The sequence below is a fragment of the Equus przewalskii genome, chromosome 7, assembly GCF_037783145.1.
Source record: "Equus przewalskii isolate Varuska chromosome 7, EquPr2, whole genome shotgun sequence".
NCBI lineage: Eukaryota > Metazoa > Chordata > Mammalia > Perissodactyla > Equidae > Equus > Equus przewalskii.
In genome coordinates this window covers 35,914,301-35,925,211 of record NC_091837.1, presented here as the reverse complement: position 1 = coordinate 35,925,211, position 10,911 = coordinate 35,914,301, and the positions used below count along the sequence as shown (strand labels likewise).

The following is a 10,911-nucleotide window of genomic DNA, read 5'->3' as shown; positions in this document are numbered from 1 at the left end:
CAGCCACCATTGAATGAGGGCCCTGTTAAGGTGTCGTTAGAGAGTTGGCTTGTTAAACTGTTAGACGGAAATATTTGTAGACTGTTTTTCACCAACTTAAGGCTAAGCTGAGAACCTTGTGAGTTGGTCAGTGAAAGAGGTGAGGGTCGGCACAGAGTGAAATGCACCCCAGGCTGAGCAGGCAGCACTTACAGGGGAACTGAGAGCAGGTCAGAGGGCTGCAGTCTGGGCTGTGAGGTGGAGGTCTGCGGCGGGCCTGCAGGATGAGAGGACCAGACTGCGGGCCCTGAGGAGTTGGGCCTTGATCCAAGTTCAAAGAGGAGCTGCCATTTGAAGCACAAGTACGACAGGATCTGCTATCACTCATTCCCCCACACAGCAGTTTGTGCCTGCCAGGGTCACACACTTTAGCGTGCTGGGGTAGCTGCATGAAAGGCAGTGACAAACAAGAGCAACAAGGTCCCGGGGCCAGCCCCATGGCCTAGTGGTTAAGTTCAGTGCGCTCCACTTAAGCAGCCCAGGTTCAGATCCCAGGCGTGGACCTACACCACTTGTTGGTGGCCATGCTCTGTGGGGACCCACGTAGAAGATAGAAGAGGATGGGCACAGATGTTAGCTCAGGGTAAATCTTCCTCAAGCAAAAAGAGGAAGATTGGCAACAGATGTTAGTTTAGGGCCAATCTTCCTCGCTGCCCTCACGGGCTTCACATGCTAGCAGAGGAGAGGAGATGATAAACAAGTAACTGATAAGTACTTTTGGAGAGTTACCTGATATTAAAAATTAAAACAGGATAATAGGATTGGGGTGACTAGGGAACGGCTTCTTTAGAAATGGTGGTGGAGATGATGTTTGAACTGAGACCTGAATAAGCACAAGGAACCAAAATCTGCACAAAAGCAGACACAGCAGAGGAAGCAACTCATGCAAAACCCAAGGGTAGAACGAACTTGGTGTGCTGAGGGAGGGGACAGGCAGCAGCGAGCAGAGCGGAGGGAAACAAAGAGGGAGGTGTGAGGCAGTGTGGCTGCCAGGGCTGCCAGGTGATGAGGCTGGGGAACAAAGATGCCATTCTGCAAACCCCGGGGTGCAACGTGTCACATCCCATTAATGTTCTTTAAATCAAACGTCTGACTCTGAGCCCCATCCCATTCAACATCTGCCATGAGAGAGGCTCTCTCACCTATCCTGGGTGTCACGGACTCCTAGAGGCAAGTTTGAGGTCAGTGAGGGCTGGGCTGTGCTGGAGTGCTAATATCCGTAAGTCGAAACCTCTAGAAGGAGGCAGCTGCAGGCTCAGGAGCCAGGCCTCCTGCGCGGGCTGCAGGGCCAGTCCTAGAGCTCGAGCCTCGTCTAGGGCATGTCGAGGACCCAGGGCACAGTCCCCAGGGCCTGGGAGACCCAGGCTTCTTCCTATCCTCTCTCAGGGCCCCAAAGGCACTGGCTCTCCCCCCTCCCCCAGCTGAATCGCTGGAGCAGGTGAGGCTGCTGGAAAACCAAAGGCAGGTTGTCTTTGTCTCCTGTTTCCTACTGGGTAACTCAACCCTCTCAGGCAAAGGAGCACAAAGACCTTGCTATTTGCTGGGATGGAACTGGGGTCAGGGATGAATCATCTGCACTTGTGTTTTAGAACCATCACTGGCTGCAGCGTGAAGTATGTAAGTTAGGAGGGCAGGAAATAGTCATTTTTGCCATAAAGATATTTCAGTGGTGACTGTGTCTAACTTCAGTGGCTATCTTCAATCAAATCAGGGAATTTATGTCACCCTGATTGGGGAGGGTTCTGCACTTTTCCAGGCTTCATTCAATGAGCCACAGCACCATCGCAGGACAACAGAAATCTTTCTCTGCTTCTGCACTGAAAATGTTCATCTCAAAAGCTGGACCTTGGAGTTTTTGCCGACTCCATCCTTTAAGCACAGACTTCAAAACAAAAGGATATAAAATGAATTTTTTAATTGGTTAGGAAAAGTCTAAAAGGTCTAAGAGTCATGCTAACACCTACAAGCCAGTGGCGTGTCTGTCGACTTGAACTCAAAACCTGCCAGGTGTGGAGCAGCCTGATGGGGCCGGCTGCCCCACCGCCCGCCCGCTGTCTGCTCCCTCGACTCGGAGATCTTCCCTCCGACTCTGCAGCTCCACACTGACCCCTCTGCCTCTCAGCTCCACAGAACTGCCTGCCACTGGACACCTTCAGCAAAGGAACAACTTTCCTCATCAAATGTAGTATCGTTCTTGAAACTAATTCTACTCCCGGAATTCCTCAGATCTGTCACTCCCTTTAAGCCACTCAAGCTGGCAACCTGTCCTCTTGAACTTTTCCCTCTCTGGATCCCCCTCCACTAGGCTGTCAAAACGGAGACTGTGAAATAACACTGAGTTTATCATGAGTGTACAGCCTGTGGCCCTCAATTCTAATAACGTCGTCCTGTGAGAATCACTGCGGGAGGGCTGAGAATGTTATCTTCCTCCCTTCCTCCTTAACTCTGTCACTCCTTCCAACCATGAGATAGTTCTTGTGAGACTGTCCGGCATCACAAGGCTCGCAGAGCAAGGAGCATGGTTAAGTACTTCATTTCAAGGGTTCCTTCATATTGGAATAAAGAAGATCTTGAAAAGCAGAGAGAAGACTGTTACAGACTCTCTGTTTCAAGAGAATCTGTAGGGACATGCAGAGAGAAGAGAACATGCTCTGGCTGATCCCTTAAACAATAACATCAGTGGAAAGAAATGTCAAACTTATTTGGTGTTCTATGCTGAAGTTAACAAAAACATGACACACTCATTTCAATTTTTTATTAAAATACTTTATAGGGACGACTGAAGAAAAAATACGTAATTTTCTATGTTGCAGATCATGTAAAATACAATAAACACAGACTCTTGGGAATGCAGAATAGACTCCAAAAATCCTCAAAGAAGCTTTCACGAAAACCAACTTTAAATGTTTGGCTTATTTATATATTTTACTCATTTTTCAGAAGTTTTAGTTTCTTTTCTCCATTTTGATGCTACTCTGATTTATAAATAATCATTCAAATAGTCTAACACCTTAACAATTTTGTTTTCTGAAACTTTAGAAATCATATTTCTAAATGAAGGTCTCTCCTTTATAGCATTCTCTGTAAAAGAAAAAAGACTTGTTTTATTTGAATTACCATTTGACTGATGCTGCTACAGTTTCAGTAATAATTACACATCATGGGGAAGGGTGGGAGACAAAAAACCTGCTGACAAGGACATAATCTGACTATAGGAAAGAACTTTTTATACATGGCTTTTATAATACCTATTGATTTAAAATTTAGTGGTTTTCTGACCTACTTATAAAAAAGGTAACAATCTAATCATTGATTAAAAAAAAGAATTTTTCCCAGAGCTTCAATATAGAAGTCAACTGTGCCTAGAATGGTAATAGAAGGTCTAAATTTTAGTGGGGCTACTGGCTGCCCAAACGTTATACTTTAAATTGGAATAAATATTATTCAAAACCTGATTATATTATAGAACTGGAAATGGAATCTTTTAAGTGAACTTTTTCTCTCAACCCTTCATAAACCAGACAAATTAAGCACAATCTGAATACAGAAGTCCATTACGTTTAGGGATAATTTCTATTGGGAGAGAAAGAGGTAAGAAAAATCAGTTAAAACATAACATGGTTCAAGAAATTACCCTCCCAATGTAGGGGTGGAAGAGATACCACACTTTAAAATTTAATAATGAAGACCTAAAAAAGATGATAAATGCAGTTAAAAAAGTTTGTTGGCATATTTAAGGAAAGATTAAGCCATGCTGTCAATAAACACAAAAGCATTCCTGTACTCAAAGTATGAAATTACTTGGAAAAACAGCAAATTTGAAACGAAGCAGCCAGCTGCAGATCCTTTAAAACTTTCTTATGTTCAAGAAAACCTTCAGCTTTCTAGGTATTAATGAAGAGGGGAGCTAAAATGTTTTCAAGGCACTTTGAAACAGAGGCATTCTAGGTAAATGTAAGAAAAGGATATCCCAATGATTTCCTATTAAAAAATATATATTCCTATGAACTAAATTTCAGCTTTCTAAAAAGCTGAGGTACCTTGGGTATTCATTAGAGTTATCAGAAAGGGTAGAAAAGGTATCAAAGCTTTAAATTTTACGATAGTTAATCATAATATTACATATGATCTTGTAACTAATTACTGTTCAGATAATGAATACAAAGTGTCTAAGAGCATTACCTATTTTTATATACTAAAATATTTAGACATATAAAGAGGTATTCCTAAAAAGTTACTTGTAATTCAAACACATACTATTTGAGAAAAATCATTTTATAAAGTTAAGAGTCTCTGTAATCTAAATATGCATGTTGTAGATTAGAGGATGAAGACTGGGATTTCCTTACTATGCAGGGCATGTGGTATTTAAGTTTGTCTTTACTGAAACATTATATAAAAAGCTGACCAAATACTCTATAGTGTATCTGGAGTTCACGTCATCTTGAACAGAGTCTTTTTTTGGTTTCATAATCTTAACCTCCTACTGACTGATTATACTTGTTTACTAAGAATATTTGATCCAGATATAAACATAAAGGAACGATTACAAAATAAAATCATTAAATAGTTTTCATTGGTTTCATGTTAGAATCCCCAGCATGTCCAACCTTCCGTGGCCATACCTGTCACTTCTCCTCTTGAAGCCCTCCTATCGCTCGTCCACTGGAGAACGCGGCCCTGTCAGCGCGAAGGTTCAGCGGGCTCATTCTCTCTGTCCCGCGAGCACAGCCTCACCTTCCAGCCTTGACACTTCTGTACAAGGGGACACGCTGTACCCCTGGTGCTCCACAAGGCCTCTGATTTGGCAGTTGTTTCCCATTCTTAGTGCTCTTCAGGCTCTTTAGTGCTCTTTAGGTACCTTAAGTCAGAGGAATGCTTTAACTTCCAGATTATTTACCCTAGCAGAATATTTAATGCAGTCTCATAGGTGCGCCCTGGAGTTCCTGGGGGAGACTCTTCAGCACTCTCTGTGTCAGCACTCTGGGCAGAGGGAGGGAAGAGGAGGAACTCTCCCTACAGCTTTGCCATATGTGTATTACAGGATGGGTCTACCATATGAGAGTTTTAAACTGTAAAATATAGTAGGCACTTTCTAAAACCAACAAAGGTCTGAAATTAAGCCTTTCATGGTCATTTTTATGTGAATTCTCAGGGTGATATATCTGAATATCTACCCTATTTATAGACCAGATAAACAATACAAGGCACAGTGAAAAATGGCATACAACTATAAAAACTCAGTGTCCTAGGTGTGGTACATGAAGAAATCATAACTTACATTAACGTTCTAATGCTTTCAAAATAAAAGGCTTCTGGAATGCTAGAAGAAAATAACATCAGGCTTTATATTAGAAATCTCAGATCTTTCAAGGAATTCTCTGTGCACTTGCTTCTCATATGACCACAGTTGTACAGGTACTTAGAGGAAACAGCTTATTGTTAGCGGCAGTAAAATAAAAAGAGCAGTTATGGCCATAATTTAACACATTATTGGGTTTGTAATACTTTAAAAGTAATTCAGTCCAAATGCTTTACGTCTTCTTAACCTGCAAGCATTCTGGTGTGACCAGGAGACCTCAATGAATAGCTCTGCATGCTTTTTTTTTTCAATTAAATTGCTTTGATTGGCATTTCTTTCCTTCTTTAGAACATGCAGTTCATACATTTGACAGTCTTACTCCCATAGTCGATACACTCCGGACCGATGCACTCGCAGCAGGCGTTATGGAACCAGCGGTATTTGGATGCCCCCATAGACTCACAGGATATTTTACACTGATGTATGGACATGCAGTCATCAAAGTAAACCACAGTACACATGTGTTCTGAAAAAGAAAAGATTAAGATTTCAGAGCAAGAAAGAGGAAGAACGGAAATGCTTTAATGCCTAGCTGAATATTATTAACAGTTGTTTATCTTAGTTCTCAAATTGCTAGTCTGCACAGGACAACAGATAAGGTACAGGAAAATAGATCACATTTGTTAACCATATTGAGAAGGAAGCCACAGTCTCCCAATCCAGCTGAAGAAGGCAGACGGTTTCCTTAGTCACTTTATCAGATTTTAGACTTTGATCTGAAAGTTAGATTACTGGGCTTAACAACATTTGCTATACTTCAGAACTATGTTTTTTAAATTAGGAATTTCTGATAAGATTTCCTACAAGGAGAGAATTCTCCAGCTAAAAGAAGTTTGAAAAATACTGTTCTAAAGTTATACTGAGAATTTATAATAAAACAAAACAAACAAGTAATTCAAATGATGCAAAGTGGTTAGTGGTGCTTGGCACAATTCAGCATTAGTTATTAGAAAACTATCATTAACAGCAATTTCTAGTCCTACTTTCTAAGGTAACCATATTTGATTGCTTCAATTTTTAGTTCTGGTGATTAACCCCATATGACTATCCTAGCTAGAAGGAGAGGATACATGAAATAAATAAAGGACAATAAAAACCATTAATAGAGAGTATATGGTTACAGGTGAAGTTATTTTAGAGAGCCATTTCTAGAACTGATAAATCACCAGGGGTATGACAGTAAGAGAAGGCTTAATGGAAAAAACTGGACGGGTACTAGAAGATTTAAAAGCAAAGCTACCAGGACACAAAGTCAGGAAAGTCACACGGAGATGGGTGTGGCATGCATGGGGAAGGAGTGAAGGCAAGTCGACTGCAGTGGGTGTCTGGGCTCAGGAGACAGCAGAGCCAGCACTGCATGTAGAAGACGGACCGGTCAGAGGAAGATCAGGGAGGCCAGTACAGCACTGGGCCAAGCAGATCAGAGCGCTTAGCAGTGAGCAGGAGGGGGAGCACTTGGATCTCCAAGTGACTGGTGCTTCATTTACTTATTCAACAAGTGTTGACTGAACATCTTAGGGAAAGCCATGAGGGACTCAGAGAGTAATCAGAGAATCCAAAGAACTAAGTGGAAAATGGTAGACCTGTAAGTTAAAAAAGACAACAAATCGAACCACAAATGTGAGAGAAGGAGTAGGAAAGAGTTAACTCTACCTGGGCAAGGGGCACCTAGGGAAGGGGTCACAGAGGAGAAACATTAGCTCTGTCTTGAAGGATAGCCGGTGTTCCCAGGAATTAGCTTTGCTTATTATTTCCTGAATTTAAATAATCTTTGAGAAAAATGTATGAGTTATTCTTTAATATCTACTATGTTGATTATTTACTTTTTTTTTTTTTTTAGCGAGATTAGCCCTGAGCTAACATCCGTGCCCATCTTCCTCTACTTTACATGTGGGACGCCTGCCACAGCATGGCTTGGTAAGTGGTGCCATGTCCGCACCCAGGATCCGAACCGGTGAACCCCCGGCCGCTGAAGCAGAACGTGTGAAGTGAACCACTGTGCCACCAGGCTGGCCCCTTATTTACATTTTAACAACAGGAAAAACAGCAGCAAGACACATTCCATGCATTTCTGATGTTTTCCGGGTTCTAGAATTTGTCTTATAAAGTACTTTAACCTAAAAGGAAATCAGAAGTTTTACTCATTATTACTCAGTATCATTAACAAAAGTTGTATTGCTTTTACTACTGCTGGCAAAAGTTCATACTAGTTTAGATAGGTAGGATTGTTAATGGGAGGGCACAACAAAAAGCCAAATAAAAAAGAGTATAAATTATACTGTTTATGCATAATTCATGTCATATTTTAAGAAATAACTACAATTTTCATAATTGCCTTATTCTTCTACAGTAAAATTGTATAGAGCTTTTTATTTGAATATATCACAGACTTCATAAAAGTTACACACCTTTTACAATCCAAAATTAAGGTATGACCTATCCTCACTAATAAATGTTATTTAATAAGTTGTACAAGTCATTCTCTCACTTAGTTCTTCTTCTGACCAACAGCACTTATCTGCAGAGAACCAGCTGGGGTTAGCTTACATCTGGAAATCAGATGTCTATAGCACCAACTTGCTCATAAAGAAATTCAGCTGATGATCTTGCCGTCATTTGTGGTACCAATGCTATTATAAAAACCTGACTTCCCAGGCCACTGTGAATGTTACCTGATGGCGAGCAATACTGTATTAGGAAAGCAGCACTGCTGCGATCTTATGAAAAGAACAATTAAAACCTATCGCAAACAAATATCAAAATTAGGACCAGGTTATCTATTTTCCAGCATAGCCTCTATCACCAATAGACTGAAGGAATTCAGACAATATGCTTGACATGCCTCCTTATTTACTCAATGATTGGGTTTATTAAGGTCCAGAATTTACTTTACAGTTACAGACTATACAAACTCAAAACCAAAAAGCTGGGGGCTGGTCCATGGCCAAGTGGTTAAGTTCGCACACTCCGCTTTGGCAGCCCAGGGTTTCACTGGTTCGGATCCTGGCCACAGACATAGCACCACTCGTCAGGCCAGGCTGAGGTGGCATCCCACATAGCACAACCAGAGGGACCACAACTAACAATATACAACTAAGTACTGGGGAGAAGAAGAAGAAAAAGAAAAAAAGAAGATTGGCAACAGATGTTGGCTCAGGTGCCAATCTTAAAAAAAAAAACAAAAACAACCCAAAAAGCTGCTCTTAAAGGTAATCTTAAGACAGGCTTCATAGACCACATAGAAAATGAGGGGGGCAGGATAGAAAAAGTCAACTATTGGCAGTTACCTTTGTCACTGGAATAAGGTGCGTGAACATTATTGCTGGGAACAGACACATTTTGGTGGTGTGGCTGGTTCACAGTTTCTAAAAATGAAACCAGATTCTCATGATGTGAAAGTTCTTCTGCAACAGGGAAGGAAACGATGTTCCAGTTCAACTGAGTGTCTCCTTCTGTGAGTGCCCGGAAGAGAGAAGGGATGGGCTCATGAAGCTCCTCCACCGTGCTCTTTGAAGTTGGAGGCGTGTCACTATAATTTCGAGGATTACACATACCTGGGGGAGAGGGACAAAGCAAAGAAAGTTTATTTTTCTCACTGGTTGTAATGTCATGAGATATTGTTAGTTATTGCCTTGCAAACAAAGCTCGAACACATTAAAATCATGTGACGTCTAACATTATACATAGGTATTTTCCTAGCTTTTCTGGCTGAGAGGGCCTGGAAGCGATGACACCCCCCACAGCCCCAAGCACACTGACTGCCCAGTTCTTGTTTCCTAATACCTATCCTCCACTAAGAAGAACCACAGCTCCTTAAAGAAAAGACTGACTCCAGGGCTAGGCAGGCAAAGTACAGAATGACCCTGGAATACCTTTTTGTGCCAGAAAGTAAGGAAGTGCTCAATAAATGATGGGACACATTGAAAAAACACAGAAGGCAACCTGAAGGGGCTCCCACTGGCCAAACTGACATATTTAACATTGAAATAAATAATGAGGGGCCGGCCTGGTGGCGCAGCAGTTAAATGCGCACGTTCTGCGTCACTGGCCCGGGGTTCGCTGGTTTGGATCCTGGGTGCGGACATGGCATGGCTTGGCAAGCCATGCTGTGGTAGGCATCCCACATATAAAGCAGAGGAAGATGGGCATGGATGTTAGCTCAGGGCCAGTCTTCCTCAACAAAAAGAGGAGGATTGGCAGCAGTTAGCTCAGGGCTAATCTTCCTCCAAAAAAAAAAAATGACAGTAATAGATTATCACCCTGTGAACAAAACAGAAATTGGTAAGTCCTTATATTATAAATAAATGAATAAATAAATGGAGAGGGGAAAGCTCTTCCTTTTAGTAGACTGCTAACTGATAAATGTAGAAGGAATGAAGGAAACAGAAAATCACCATCTGGCAACCATCATAGAGGTGTCTGATTCAGACGGGATACGTTAATGGATGCTAAGGCTAGTGGGGGAAGGTTTGATGAGGAACATATTGATGTACTCTTGGCAAACTCTCTACAAAATACTAATCAATTACCAAGGGGTTAATGATGACTTTAATGTGGAAAAGTCTGGCAGACACCAATGTGACTATGAGATCAAGGTTAACATCGCCAGTGATGGGACAGGGTGATGTTCTTTGTCACCTGACATAGTACATAGCTTCATTTCAGTGATGTTGTTGCCAAGAAAAAGTGACTTAAGTATGGTCATCAGTCAAAATCAAGTGGATCGAAACTGAGGGTCATCCTACATAAATGTAAGGTCTGTACTCATTAAAACTGTCAAGGGAAGACTAAGGGACTGTTTCAGAGTGAATGAGTTTGAAGAGACAGGACAACTAAATACATCACACATTCCTGGACAGGATCCTGAACTAGAAAAGAACAAGAGATGCTACTGAGACAGCCGGTGAAATATGAAAGGGGTTTGTGGATTGGGTGGCAGTATTGTGCCAATGTTGGCTTTCTGTTTTGAAGGGTTGTATGTTAGTTACATAGGACAATGTCCTTCTTGGAAAATACAGACTGGAGTATTTAGTAGTGATGGGACACCGTGTATAAAGCTTGCTTTCTAACGTTGCAAAGAAAGAGAATGATCATGAGGGTGTGTGCCTATGCATGTTAGAGTGTGTGTGTGTAGGGAGAGGGAGGGAGAAAAGGGTACTAAGCAATGGAGCAAATTCAATGAAACGTTAGTAACTGGGGAATCTGGGTGAGGGGATACCAGAGTCTTTTCACCCTTCTGACAAACTTTCTCCACATTTGAAACTATTTCAAAACAAATTATTTTTAAAAATAATTTTAAGAAGAGAAAAAGGCAGTGGAGAATTAGAGATAGTGACTATAAAAAACTTTTTCAAGAAGTTTTACTATAAAAAGGAGAGCTGAGAAAATGTTTAATCAGCCCCAGCCTTCGAGCTATCCCAGCTGACACTGTGCGGAGCAGAAGAGGGGAGCTACACCAAGGAATTCTGCCCAAATGTAGGTTCTCAGCTAACTAAACGATCACTATTGTT

The 10,911-nt window shown here is 41.5% G+C and overlaps 1 protein-coding gene across 3 annotated transcripts in view; it reads right to left on the bottom strand.

Moving 5' to 3' along the window:
• Window positions 1-2,779: 2,779 nt before the first annotated feature.
• The window catches only part of TWSG1 (twisted gastrulation BMP signaling modulator 1), a 49,347-nt gene continuing 41,215 nt past the window's right edge, over window positions 2,780-10,911 (bottom strand). For all 3 annotated transcript variants that reach the window (XR_011541921.1, XM_070627442.1, XM_070627443.1), the window contains 2 exons: window positions 8,689-8,955; window positions 2,780-5,867 (listed from right to left, as the gene is read on the bottom strand). Coding sequence is in view for 2 of the 3 variants with exons in the window: in XM_070627442.1 (XP_070483543.1) it covers window positions 5,686-5,867; window positions 8,689-8,955 (449 nt within the window). In the remaining variant the exon portion in view is untranslated. The remainder of the gene's footprint in view (window positions 5,868-8,688; window positions 8,956-10,911) is intronic.